We start from the raw sequence: 14,806 nt of genomic DNA on the forward strand, positions 1-14,806 counted from the left end.
GTTCTAACACCCTCCCCAGTGACTTGTAACAAGATGGGTTCCAGCGGGTTGCAGTTGCCTTTGCCACCTGTCGTTGGCATATTAGATGTTCCAACAGAAGCGTGTATACTTTGAATTCCCCTGACTTTTTGAGACTCATAGCTTATAATAGTTCATTAGGGCCTTTTTTATTCGGATTTCTGGTGTCCTTCACCTCCATGCAATTTTAGCTGCTCACTTTCATGATCACAGTCTGGGTCTTACATTCTGGATTTTTTTTGCCTTGAAAATCCTAAAGCTGGCCATACTTGTCTTTCTATAAATTAAAAAAAAATTTTTTTTAAGTAATTGCTATACCCAGTGTGGGGCTTGAACTCAACCTTGATGGAGAGTTGCGTGCTCTACTGACTGAGCCAGCCAGGTGTCCTTGGGCATACTCCTCTTTTTTTTTTTTTTTTTAAGATTTTATTTATTTATTTGACAGACAGAGATCACAAGTAGGCAGAGAGGCAGGCAGAGAGAGGGGGAAGCAGGCTCCGCACCAAGCAGAGAGCCCGATGCGGGGCTCGATCCCAGGACCCTGAGATCATGACCTGAGCTGAAGGCAGAGGCTTTAACCCACTGAGCCACCCAGATGCCCCAGGCATACTCCTCTTTGATCATAACTTCCATTCTCTCCGGCTCCCACTGTCACCTCTACCTGGTCTTGTACTATTTGAGACCTCCCATCCCTTACCCCTTTACCTTCTGTCTTCCCTTCTGTCTTCACCTCCCTACCCAGTTTGTTTGTTTATTTATTTAAAAGGTTTTATTTATTTATTTGTCAGAGAGGGAGAAGGAGAGACTGAACATGTGTGTGCATAAGGAGGGGGAGTGGCAGGCAGAAGGAGAAGCAGGCTCCCTGCTGAGCAAGAGCCTGGTGGGTGCGGGACTCAATCCCAGGACCCTGGAATCATGACCTGAGCTGAGGGCAGACACTTACCTAACTGAGCCACCTAGGTGTCCCATCTTTGTTGTTTTTAAAGAAATTGGGTAAAAGTGTGTTGATCTGCTTGGTAATTACGGTTGGAAATCAGTAATAATAGCTAATGGTACTTAAACTACTGTGGTTTTGAACATTAAATTCTCACCACATAGGACAGACCATCACTAGACAAACCAAACTGATCTGTGTTTGAATGCGTTACTTTCTAGATTAACTCTCCCTGTGTGAATATGAACTGTGCCCCCTTGTGGTTTTGTGTAAAAAATGCTTTAAAGGAAAATTCTCCTGGCTGGAGAAACTTAAGGTATATTAATATGAAGACAAAAACCAGCTTTGGTAGCAAATGTAAAGGCTCTGGTGAAGGCTGGTTTGATTTTCTAATGTTAGTGAGATATCTTAGTAACCTTTGAATTTATATTGTTAATTTGTAATTATGATATGTTTGTTTTGATACTTTATGTTAATGTATGTTATGATACCTTTGGCTAACTTCTTGATAATTATTTAACTTAAAAATTAGAGGTAAACATTCAGTATTTGAAAAGGCAAGGATTTTGTTATATATGGCTGAGGTCACCAAAAACACACAGGAGTAGACACTTCCCTTGCCTTTAAGACTCTTACCCTAATATGACATAAAAGATAAATATATGTGAGATGGCCATGAGACCACAGGCAACTGAAGCATTAATTTTAACCTTGTAGGGATAATAATGTCTGGTCAAGGGGTACTTGGAATCTTTGGAAGGCAGGGCTACTAATTTGTTTTGCAAGACTTCTTGTAGGAGGTATAGTAGTGCCTGCCCACCCATCCTCCCTGTTTATTTTAAGGTATGTTGTACATACAGTGAAATTCATCCTTTTTAATATATGGTTCTGACAGATGTATATCGACATGTAATCACTGCCACAATCAAGGTATAAGACTGTTCCGCCACAATCAAGGTATAGGACTGTTCCATTAACCCCCCAGAAATCCTCATGCCCTTTGTGGTCAACTTCTACCTCCAGCTCTAGCCTCTGATAACCAGTGGTCTTTTTCCTGCTCCTATATTCATATCTTTGCAAAACATGATGTAAATGGAGTCATACAGTGTGTGGCTTTTTTTTTTTTTTAAAGATTTTATTTATTTATTTGATAGAGATCACAAGTAGGCAGAGAGGCAGGCAGAGAGAGAGAAGGGGAAGCAGGCTCCCTGCTGAGCAGAGAGTCCGATGTGGGGCTCGAAACCAGGACCCTGGGATCATGACCTGAGCTGAAGGCAGAGGCTTAACCCACTGAGCCACCCAGGCGCCCCAGTGTGTGGCTTTTTGAGTCTGACTCTTTGACTTAGCTGTAGTGCATTCGAGATTCATTTATGTTACTACATGTAACAGTAGTCAGTTCCTTTCTGTTGCTATTCTGTTCCATTATATGGATGTACCACAGTTTGTTCATTTATTTCCCAATTGAGGGACATTTGGGATGTTCCCCTTATTTGGTGAGTATGAGTGAGTGAAGCCTTTATAAACATTGATGTACAGGTTTTGTTTTGTTTATACTTTTTTTTTTTTTTTTGACTTGGGTAAATACCTGGGAACGGGATTGTTTTGTCATAAAATAAGTATAACTTTATAAGAAGCATATGGTTAACTTTATAAGAAGCTGCTTTTAGGGGGATGCCTTGGTGGCTCAGTTGGTTAAGCATCTGTCTTCAGCTCAGGTCACGATCCTGGACCTGATCCTGGGGTTGAGCCCATGTCAGGCTACCTGCTCAGCAGGCAGCCTGATTCTCCCTCTCTCACTCCCCCTGCTTGTGCTCTCTCACTCGCTCACTCTCTGTCAGATAAATAAATAAAATCTTTAAAAAAGGAACCCTGCTTTTAGGAGGCAAGTTTTAAATTAAGATATGCCTAGTAGGGCTTGGACAGCATTCAGATGAAAGAGGATGGCTGGGACGCAGTGGTGCTTGCAGTTAGGATCCTGTTTCAGTAAATGGAACAGCGACCTTACTACCTTAGCTTGCACAAAGAGGGCTCTTTTCCCAGGTAGAAAAAAGTCCTGGGCTACTGTTGCTGCTTAGCAGTACCATCAGGCACATTTTCTTACTTATTGCTCCTTAGTAGGTGGCTTTCATCTTCGTGTCCATCAGGAGGTTCCTGCCTATCCAAATATTAGACCCTCATTCTAGGCAGGATGATGAGAAAAAGGCAAAATGCACACAAAGCTGAATTTGCCTCTTTTCATTGTGACAACAATAGCTTTGTGTTTTCTATCCAACCAGGAGACTTCCACCTAGCTGTCATTGGCTAACAAGTGGGTTGCTTGACCACCTTTAGTGACAACAGAGTTGATGGAACATCCACAAACAAAATTGTTAAGGAAGAAGGGCAGAACAGGCTGTTAGGAGTGTTTGCCTCAGTGCTTGGTGGCAGAGTTAAAAGCTCATTGTATTTCAAAACTTTTTTTTTTTAAAGATTTTTTATTTATTTATTTGACAGACAGAGATCACAAGTAGGCAGAGAGGCAGGCAGAGAGAGAGGAAGGAAAGCAGGCTCCCTGCCAAGCAGAGTGCCCAATGTGGGGCTCGATCCCAGGACCCTGGGATCATGACCTGAGCCGAAGGCAGAGGCCTTAACCCACTGAGCCACCCAGGTGCCCCATGTATTTCAAAACTTTTAAGTGGTATTTGGAAGCAGGTCTGTCTTGAAAAAGGAATAAACTTGAGCAAGTGTTTAATACACTTATTGGTGATGATTTTTATGAAAGATAGGTGAGGGCACAGGGGATAGGCAGTGCAGTTCTAGTTTCTAGAATGTAGACTGAAGATATGCTGTGATAGTGGACAGAAATGTCTCGTAAGAGGAATGGGTAAACCTTTGAAGTGAATAATTGAAATGACAGATTTGTGAAGTTTAGAGATGTTTAAAGAGAATAAGGAAATTGGGTGAGGATAACAATTTGGGGTGAAGTTTATTTGTACCTGTGATGTGGCCTTGTTAGCACAGTGTCCTGAAATGATCACTTGGCACTTGCTGATTCATCTGAGGTTTTTCTATATCTTATTTCTGAAGTTCTTTTGCTGTAACGTTCTCATACATTATTTCTATAAATGTACTTTATTAATAAAAAGTATGGGAAACATTTCTCTTTGGCACATTTGATACATTTCTCAAGAATACATTAACATTCTCTCCACTAGCAGTTTTTAAAGAACTTATTATAAAAATATACTTACTTTCTAAATTTCTATCATTCTCAACTTAAAAAAAATGTTATTTGAAGGCCTGAAAAGAATAAATTTCATGTTGATGTAGCAGAATAGTCCTTATGTCTTGAATTTTCTTTTGAGGGCCACATTCTTTCTGAGAAAGGCGCCGTGTTCTTTAACATGCTGGAAAGATAAGATCTTTATGTAATAGCTATGTTAGGAAACCTTGTAAAAGACTTCCATATAGCAAGAATTTTAGAGTTTGAAGAAAATGCTAAAGATTTGCTTGTTATATTGTGTCCTTCCTTGAAGAAGGTATATCTTTGCTCTTATTCCTTTATCTAGCCAAACCCAGAGGTGCCCACTGTGTTTAATTAAACACTTTTAAGGCTTTCTACTAACAACTTTTAACCCACTCCTCACCCTTCACCCCACCTCACCCTGCTCAAAGTGATTCTTTCTTAATTCCTGACCTGAGAGGTACAAATGCTATATGATTGGGCATTACAGAAAATAGTGATAGAGGTTTGCTGGAAACATTGAAACATATTTTACAGTAGATTGTGAGTCCACTAGGTGGAGTAGTTTCGGGATCTGTATTTCAGTGGTTACTGTGGTGCTGAGGAAATCCTTTTAAATTGTATCTCCGTTTCTTTCAGAATTCTAATAGAGAGGGTCGGCTTCTAAAAAAAATGCTATGTCTTTTTTTTTTTTTTTAAAGATTTTATTTATTTATTTGACACAGAGAGATCACAAGTAGACAGAGAGGCAGGCAGAGAGAGAGAGAGGGAAGCAGGCTTCTTGCTGAGCAGAGAGCCCGATGTGGGACTCGATCCCAGGACCCTGAGATCATGACCTGAGCTGAAGGCAGTGGCTTAACCCACTGAGCCACCCAGGCGCCCCAAAATGCTATGTCTTTTTGAAGTTCAGAAAAACTTTGAAATAAAAATACAGCAGAATGGCTTGTGTTGAAGCAGTTTCGGGTCAATGCCAGTGAAGAGGGATTGTGTTTTTATAGAGAAAAGGCTTAGAGAAAAGTCAAGAAATGGGTGGTGATTTGAGAGGGAAGAGGCAGTGTATAATGTAACCAAAATGATATGTGCTAGGATCACAATTGGCACAATTTTGCCCATTTAATGCTGGTAGTGCTTAAGGATTCTCACTGCAGACTTAAGGCTTAAGCAAGGGGAGGGCAAAAAGTAGGGAAGACATGTAAGAAAGAGGAGGAGGAGAAAGGACCTATGGTTTCAGGGCCAGTTCTTCATGGAATATTGGGGAAATATGAGAGTATAGGGAAAAAGTGATTTTAGCAGGTAAAGGCACAGAAACCAACTGTGAAAATAGCACTCGTCACAGGCTTTATAAGTTCATAATACCCATTCTCTAACAGGAGACACTAGACTAAGTTTTGTCTGTATGTAATGGTGTAACATAAGACAGTTTGTGATTTTTTTTTCTCAGCAGTGTTTGGATTTATTTCAGGTGTACTTTAGGAACCTTAACTGTGTTTCATTTGTTGTTGTTCATCAAAGCTCCAAACTTTTTCTTATCCTTTATTTTAATATTATGTTGCTGGAGGGGGCTTTCTGTTATATTTTGTGTGTGTGTGTAGCAAGGTTTTATGTTTCTGGTTTCTGCTTTTTTTTTTTTTTTTTTTTTGGATCATTTGCTTTCTAGTTCCTTCGTTTTTCTTAGTGTTTTGTCTCTAGGTTCTGTGTAAATAAGAATGATACACATTTTGGATGAGGGTTTGGGTTTTATAATAAGCACTGAAAAAAATGGCATCTTCTAGCTTTGCAAGTGGTATTGAAAGGTCTCTTACCTTTCAGGAAGTGTTACTTTGATCTGTCAGAAGGAGAAAGTGAGCTGTTTTAAAAGACTTCCACCAGGGATGCCTGGGTGGCTCAGTGGGGTAATCCTCTGCCTTCAGCTCAGGTCGTGATCTCAGGGTCCTGGAATCGAGCCCCACATCGGGTTCTCTGCTCGGCAGCGAGCCTGCTTCCCCTGTCTCTCTTCCTACTTGTGATCTCTCTCTTTGTCAAAAAAAAAAAAAGCTTAAAAAAAGACTTCTACCAAAGGAGATTTTACAACATCCTTGATGTCTTGTTTAAGGAATTCTTTCTTAGACCTCACATAAAATCCACTTGCTATAACAAACATTTACATGTTTTACCATTGGGAAGCACTTAGGTAGCATCTGCTTGCTTGTACATGGTAGACTATAGTACCAAATCTTTATTGTTCAGCATGTGATTCAGCATGTTAAGGGTCTGCAATGCTCAGAAGAAAAATGGTGAAGAGACTCTACTAGTAAGAATAAGTGCATTTCAGAAATGTGAAGGGTGTTGAGTAGCTGTGAGTTATATGCCTAGACAGCGTGGGGCCTGTGAAAGTCATCACTGTTTTTCTCACCATTTCTGCTTCTGCATATTTCTGTCTTCAGATTGAGACCAGCTGGCTACCGTCCTTTCTGTGAGAGCATTTATTGTCACTTCTCTTCCTCTTTTAGAGGCTGCAAATAGTTCCAGTTCCTTTCATCTTTCCTCAGAGGTTTTAGTTTTCAGCCTGTTAATCATCTTTGAGTCTCTTCTGAATCCCATCCAAGTTTTATTTTTCCTTAACATTCCTTTTCAGTTTAGAAGCACAAAACCGGACACCGTGCTCTGAAAGTTTCTGACCCCTTCCGAGTACTGCGAGAGGGAGTTTTCACACTTGCACATGCGCCAGACTCCATTTCACATAACCTTAGATGATGTTTGCTTTCCAGAAGTCCAGTCATATGGTGCTGACTGGCTGTCAGATTTTTATCTCCTATGACCTTGATCTTTCCCTCTTATGTTTATTTATAGCTTGTGCATTCATCATCTTTTATTTATGGAGTTTACTTTTCTTGGCTGGATTGCTTTGCACTGTCCTTATTGAAATTCATTGCCCTTTTTCCTAATTATTTTACCACTTACTTAATGTCATTTCCATGCTTATCTTCCAGTGTGGCCAACCCAAAGGCTTCGTATTTTCTGTGCCATGCAAGTCAGTGATGCAGATCACTGACTTTTTTAAAAAAACTTAAAAAAAAAAAAAAGAAAAAAAAAAAAGGAGGAGGGTGAAACAATGTTCTAGAAACAATGGCAGAACACAATTTGTTGGTATTTCTTAAAATTTACTATGTTGACTAGCCAGGCTGAATGGTAGTGGGCTATCTCTGTTTCCCTTCATTTGTACTTTCTTATACTCCCTAGGATCTGTTCCCTTACCACCAGAGTTTGGTGCTCGCATCTCCACACAGCTGTGCCAAGGAACAGAGAAAGCTTTGTTAGAACAATTCACCTTAGACACTGTTGTCAGGTTTAATCTTAATCACTGCCTTGTACATATCTCACCCTGTTCATAACTTTCAGTGGCTCCCCACTGCCACTGAATTAAATATAAAATTCCTGATTTGGTATTCAAGGCACATTATTTCATTTTTCATGGCCTTAGCTTCCCTTTCTGTCTGATTGCTTATAACTATACAAAACAAACCATTTGCCTTCCCTGGATATCTTGCGCACCTTCTGAGGCCTTGGTTTGTTTGCATTGTTTGCTCTGCTTAGACTACTGAAGCTTTTCCATCTAATTTCTGTTTAACACCATGTAAGAGCAACTCACTTTCTCCCTCTTTCTCTCTCTCTCTCTTTCTGGATTTCTGGATTTCTCTAGCAAGATATGATCTTTTCCTCCCGCCTCATCTTTATACTCTTTGGGGGTACTTTTTTTTAGTAGTATTTACGGGTACATGGCAAATAGATGAACTATATTAGTTTGAGCACATATTATGATATTTGATTCAAATTCTGGTATAAGCTCCCTACCTACTCATAGCAAAGTTTGTGGACTAACAGCCAGTTTACATTTTGAGTAGCACTGGCACAGTCTGCTTTTTCTCCCTTAAAAAAGTTCTAAAAAGAGTTGAAGGTTTAAAATGATTTATTGTATTAGTCATTAATTAAACAAAAATTGCTAATTGCTAATTAAACATAAATTGCTTGATTGCATAATTAAATTTGTACTCTAAACGCCCTTTTATAATTGACTTTTACTGTTTCCTAGAAACTACCCAACTCTGGCCAATATTGAAAGAAAGAAAAAGTTAAAACTTGAAAAGGAAAAGAGAGGAGCAGTTTTGACGACGACACAGTATGGGTAAGTTCCTTAAAATTGCTTTCATTCTCTATACTTATTTCAAATGAGTACACTTACAAATAATAAACAAGAGTATGTACCAAAATCTTAAAAATTTCTATACTTCTAATTCTGAAATCTTTGCTTTTGTAATTTTTTTACTTCAAAATTTCTTTAAATTGTGTTTCTAAATAGGTAGTGCCCTATATTCAAGTGGTTTTTCAAAAAGATTTATTGTTAATAAATCTTTTGTCTTTGTCTCCTAGCTAAATAGTTCTCCTTCCCAGAGACAACCCATTCTGTCCTTCCAGAGATACTTCATTTTTATGTAGCACATAATAGTCTTTTTTTTCTTTCTCTTTTTGACACTCTTCTGTACTTTTCTTTTTTTAGCCGAATGATATACTTGGCAATATTAATAAATAACTAGTCTCTTCTTTCTTCAAGGATGTGTAGAACCCTAAGGGTGTCTCACAGTTTTTTGTTTGTTTGTTTTTTAAAACCAATTTCCTATTGACAAATAATGAAGTTCTTACCAGTCTTTTACTAATAAAAATTTGCCATTATTGCCCTGACATAGATTTTACACATACGCAAGTATTCCTTAGGATGGATTCCTAGAAGTAGATTTGCTAAGTCAAAAGATAATATGTGTATTTATTTTGTTTTTTATTTTTTAGTTTTTTAGTTTTGTTTTTTTTTTAAGATTTATTTATTTATTAGAGAGAGGGGGAGAGAGAGCATGGCGGAGAGAGGCAAAGGGTGGGAGAGAGGAAGAGAATTCCAAGCAGACTTCCTGTTGAGTGCAGAGCCTGACATGAGGCTTGATCCCATGACCCTGAGACCATGACCTGAGCTACAATCAAGAGACAGAAGCTTAACTCACTGAGCCAAATAGGCACTCCAGATGTATGTGTATTTGTAATATTAATGGCTAACTGCCAAATACCTATCATAGCTAACTCTCCCACCAGTAGTATATGAGACACCCTATTTTTCCCAACCCCTCACCTTCATAGAATTTTTTTCAAAATTTTTTGTTTCATTTTTTACTGAATTTAATTTTTAATATAAATAGAAGATACAAATCTCAAATGTACAACTCAAATTTATACACACACACACCTGCACACCCATGTAATCTCCACACAGGTTAATAACATTCAAAACGTTTTCACCTCATGAATTTTTCTTAAGCTTTCCCTAGTTTATTGCCTTCCGACAAAGATGACCTCTTTTCTGATTTCTGTAATCATAGATTTGTTTTATGTGCTCTTGAAACCTTATGTAAGTAGAATCATAAGATATATATTCTTTGGTGTGTGATTTCTGTGGTTTGGAATTGTTTTGTGGTATTCACCCATATTGTGTGTAGCTCTAAACTGTTCATTCTTATTGTTGTGTAGCACTCCTTAGTGAGAATAGCCATTCTACTGTTGGACATTTGGATTGTTTCTGGTTTGGGTTATTATGAATAAAGCTGCAATGAACATTCTTTTACATATCTTTTGGGACATAAGTACTTGTTTTCACAGGTCATAGATATATGCTGAATCATTGGGCATCTGTATATTTAGTTTTAATAGATAAAGCCAAACAGTTTTTCTGTAATGGTTGTACCAGTTTGCACTCCTACTGATTGTGCATCTAATTGTTCTGTCTTGGTTCATGCTTGGTTACACCTTTTTCTCATGTCCTCCTATCTCTATCTTGATTTCCCTCTTGACTAATGATGTTGGACACCTTTTTATATGCTTATCAGCCATTTTGATATTTCCTTGTGAAGTGCCAGTTCAAGTTTTTGACCAATTTTAAATGGGGTTGCTTTTCTTGATTCGTAGGAGTTATTTACTTAGACACAACTCCTTTCTTGAGTAGATGTATTGCAAGTATACCCTCACAACTTGTGACTTGATTTTTACTCTCTTACCGGGTGTCCTTTTTCCCCCTATAGTAGTAAGTATTAATTGTTCAGACATCTGGGGTCATTTGGGCTTCAGTTAGACGTACCTGCTGATCTTGACAAGGCTCAGTCATGGCTGGGGGTTGGTTAGCTGATGGCTAATCTAGCCTAGCTGAAGGCTGGGATACCTATGTAGTTACCATTTCTGGTACACTTCATTCTTTAGTGTTGATCCATCATCTGATAGTACTTTCCTTTTGCCTAAAAAACTTTATTTGGCACTTCTTGTAGTGAGGATCTGCGGAGGTGAATTCTTTCAGCTTTGTGTGTCTAAAAAGGTCTTTCTTTGCCTTTCTTTTTGAAAAATATTTTTGCTGGATATGCAGTTCCAGTTTAACAGGTTTATTCATTTATTTATTTATTTTATTAACATATAATGTATTATTTCCCCCAGGGGTACAGGTCTGTGAATCATCAGACTTAAACATTTCACAGCACTCACCATAGCACATACCCTCCCCAACATCCATAACCCAGCCACTCTATCCCTATCCCCTTACCCAGCAACCCTCAGTTTGTTTTGTGGGATTAAGAGTCTCTTATGGGGGGCGCCTGGGTGGCTCAGTGGGTTAAAGCCTCTGCCTTCGGCTCAGGTCATGATCCCAGGGTTCTGGGATTGAGCCCCACATCGGGCTCTTTGCTCCTCGGGGAGCCTGCTTTCTCCTCTCTCTCTCTGCCTCCCTCTCTGCCTACTTGTGATCTCTGTCTCTCAAATAAATAAATAAAATCGTAAAAAAAAAAAAAGAGTCTCTTATGGTTTGTCTCCCTCCTGATCCCATCTTGTTTCATTTTTTCCTTCCCCAGCCCCCACAACCCCCAACCTTGCCTCTCAAACTCCTCATATCAGAGAGATCATATGATAATTGTCTTTCTCTGATTGACTTATTTCGCTCAGCATAATACCGTCTAGTTCCATGCACATTGTTGCAAATGGCAAGATTTTGTTTCTTTTGATGGCTGCATAGTATTCCATTGTATGTGTAATACACACACACACACACACACACACACACATACACACACAGGTGTATATATATACCACATCTTCTTTATCCATTCATCTGTTGATGGACATCTAGGTTCTTTCCATAGTTTGGCTATTAACAGGCTTTTTTGTTTAGTTTTAGGTTTTGTTTTTTTTTTTTAATTTAAGGATTTTGTTCCATTGTCTTTTCATTTGCATTGTTTCCAAAGAAATCTGTGATTAATCATTATTTTCTTCTTATATATAAAATGCTTTTTTTTTTTTTGCTAGCTGCTTTTAATATTTCTTCTTTATTACTGGTTTAAGCAATTAGATAATGATGTGCCTTTGTATTTTCTTTATGTTTCTGGTGCTTGGGATTTGTTGAAATTCTTGGTTTATGGGTTTATAGTTTTTGTCAGTTTTGGAAAAATTTTAAGAATCTCAGTCAGGCTCCACACCCAGTGCAGAGCACGCTGTAGGGCTCAATCTTACAGCCCCAGGATCATGACCTAAGTTGAAATCAAGATTTGGAAGCTTAACTGACTGAGCTACTCAGGTACCTCTCCAACTCATTTTAAGAGTTGGTCTTATAATATATAGTCTTGTATATTGTACAACATTATGACGGAGGTCTTGGGCAGTCTAATAAAGGAAAAAAAAAATAGGGCGTATAAAATTTGAAAAGGAAGAAGTAACTGTCAGCTATTAAAAGTCGACATGATTGTGTGTGTAAAAAAATCCAAACAGGGGCGCCTGGGTGGCTCAGTGGGTTAAGCTGCTGCCTTCGGCTCAGGTCATGATCTCAGGGTCCTGGGATCGAGTCCCGCATCGGGCTCTCTGCTCAGCAGGGAGCCTGCTTCCCTCTCTCTCTCTCTCTGCCTGCCTTTCTGTCTACTTGTGATCTCTCTCTGTCAAATAAATAAATAAAGTCTTAAAAAAAAAAATCCAAACAAATCTATAATTAGAGTTAATAAAGTGAATTTAACAAGGGTGCTGAATATATATAAAATCAGTATTTTAAAAAATCAGTTGGATTTCTATATGCTATCAATGATTTAAAAATGAAAGTTTAGAAGATCCTATTTACGATAGCATCAGAATATCAAATACCTAGGAATACATCTGACAAAAGACTTGTAAGGCCTCTATACTAAAAACTATAAAATGTTGCTCAAAAATGAAGGCCTAAATAAATGGAGGAGATACATAATGTTCATGGACTAGAAGACTCTATATGTTTTTCTCTCCAAATTTATCCCAATCAAAATCCCAGCAAGTTTTGTTTTGCTTTATAGCACGGTAGAAGGGGAGGTTAGTATTGTAAGATTTAAGACTTACATGAAAACCCAGAGGATCCAGACAGCTAAGAAAGAGATCAAGGTAGTATGGCATTGTCCAATGATAGGTAAACAGAAGAGAATACAGTCCACAATAGAGCCTTTGGTAAACAGTCCCCTGATTTATGGCTGGTGGCAATATGGTGCATTGGAGAAAGGGTAGCGTTTTCAACCCTTTCCTTTTAAATTTCATATCTATGTATTTAAAATATATATATTTTCTTGGAGAAAATATATATATTTTCTTAGAGAATATGTAATTGGTCTTATTTTTTATTATCTAGGCCAACAATCTTTATCTTTTAATTACATTTAAAATAATTACTAATATATTGGGTTTCAGTCTACCATTGTCTTATTTTTTAAAAAATATGTCCTATTTTTTCTTTTATTTCCTTCCTTTGTTTTTTTTTTTTTTTGTTGTTGTTGTTTTAAGTAGGCTCCATGCCAAGCCCCAAGAAGGGGCTTGAACTCATGACCCTAAGATCAAGACTTGGAAACTTAACCAACTGAGCCAATCAGAGACCCCCTTCCCTCTTGCCTTCTTTTGGATTAATTGAGTATTTTTAAAATATTTTACTTCTCCTCTATTAGCTTTTTAGTTATAATTATTCTTTATTTCTCTACTTCATGTGTATCTACATCTTTACTTACATTATACTTTTGTAAGTATTTTTAAGTGCTGATTAAATAAACTTTTCCTTTTAAATGATTGTCAATCAACAATGTAAAGGAACTACTCCCTTAAAGGTACGGGTAGTGCAAATACCAGATATACCACTTTCAATGAAGTCTTATTGACCGATCAGGTAAAGGTCTTTCTAGGGGCACCTGGCTGGCTTAGTTGGTAGAGCATGAGATTTGATCTTAGGGTGAGTATCTAGTCCCATGTTGACTATAGAAATTACTTTAAAAAAAAAATCTTAGGGCACCTGGGTGGCTCAGTTGGTTAAGCATCAGCCTTAGGCTCAGGTCATGATCCTAGGGTCCTGGGATTGAGTCCCACATTGGACTCCCTGTTCAGCAGGGAGTCAGCTTCTTCCTTTTCCTCTGCCCCTCTTCTCCATTTGTTCTTTCTCTCAAATAAATAAAATCTTTTAAAAAAGTAAAATCTTAAAAAAAATCATTCTTACTAATGTGAATACCTTAAGATGATCATTTAAAAGCCATCTGTGGTCAGGTGCTATAGGAGCAGGATACTGGGAAGGCATTTGTGAATGGGAACCTAAGGAAAGTGGCATCTCTTCATTATCTTCATGGGGCCAGTGGGCCAGAGGCAGAAACTACCTGTTTTACCTGTGATGACACTGTTGAGGCCTGACTTCTGTGCTTGCATATTGGAAATTGGTCCATGGTTTTCTGCAAAATTTGGAGTATATACATGATTTTTGGAATGAGACTCTGTAAGGATTATGGTGACCCTAAAAAAATTAAGAACCTTTGGATTGCAGAAATACTAACCAAATATGTTAGTTTAGAAAATTATTTAGAAATTGTTGTGATAATAACTACCATTTATTAAGAGCTCAGTGTGACACTTTATTATTAGTTCTATGTCTCTATGATTCCCTTCTACAACTGGGGGAGTAAACAAATGCAGGAATATTAATATTGTCCAAGAGGCACAGTTAGTAGGTAGCAAATTGGGATTTGAACCCAGATTCCTAATTTCTGTATTCCTAACTGCAGCCTGCATTATTAATGAAAAAAAAAAAAAATTCTACCAATAAATGACAAATTAGAAAAATCATGTATTTTTGTGAAAACTCAGCCCTGTTAAAGGATACCTTATATTGTTGTCTATTGAGAATGTACAGTGAACCTTTTTTTGAAAATTTTTTCCTACACAGTTTACCTTGGAATATGCTCAGGCAAGCATTTGTTTTCCTTCTAAGAGGAGTAATTATAGTTGTTGAGAGGGCACTTGATTTGAAGTAGCTGTGAAATTGTGCTCAGTTTATGATCTTTAAGTTTATCCTCTAAAGTGAAAAGAATAGTAACCTGTCTAACCTACTTTCAAAGAGTTGTCATGAAGATCAAACAAGGCAGCATATTTGTAAATGTGTCAGAAACTTGTAAGACTCCTGGAGAATGAATAGACAAGAGTTAACACTCTTTCAAATCTAAGAAACACTTTCATGTACAATCAAAATGAAAGAATTTTGCCAGTTAAATTGACCTGCTGTTGATCATACAACATAGACCATTTTCAGAGGGGTTAGA

The 14,806-nt window shown here is 37.8% G+C and overlaps 1 protein-coding gene across 1 annotated transcript in view; it reads left to right on the forward strand.

Moving 5' to 3' along the window:
- NUFIP1 (nuclear FMR1 interacting protein 1) overlaps window positions 1-14,806 on the forward strand; it is a 45,672-nt gene that overhangs the window by 11,651 nt on the left and 19,215 nt on the right. Inside the window, exon 6 of the mRNA XM_047723495.1 lies at window positions 8,245-8,337. Within this exon, the coding sequence (XP_047579451.1) occupies window positions 8,245-8,337 (93 nt within the window). The remainder of the gene's footprint in view (window positions 1-8,244; window positions 8,338-14,806) is intronic.

This window comes from Lutra lutra, chromosome 3, assembly GCF_902655055.1.
Source record: "Lutra lutra chromosome 3, mLutLut1.2, whole genome shotgun sequence".
In the NCBI taxonomy this organism is placed as follows: domain Eukaryota; kingdom Metazoa; phylum Chordata; class Mammalia; order Carnivora; family Mustelidae; genus Lutra; species Lutra lutra.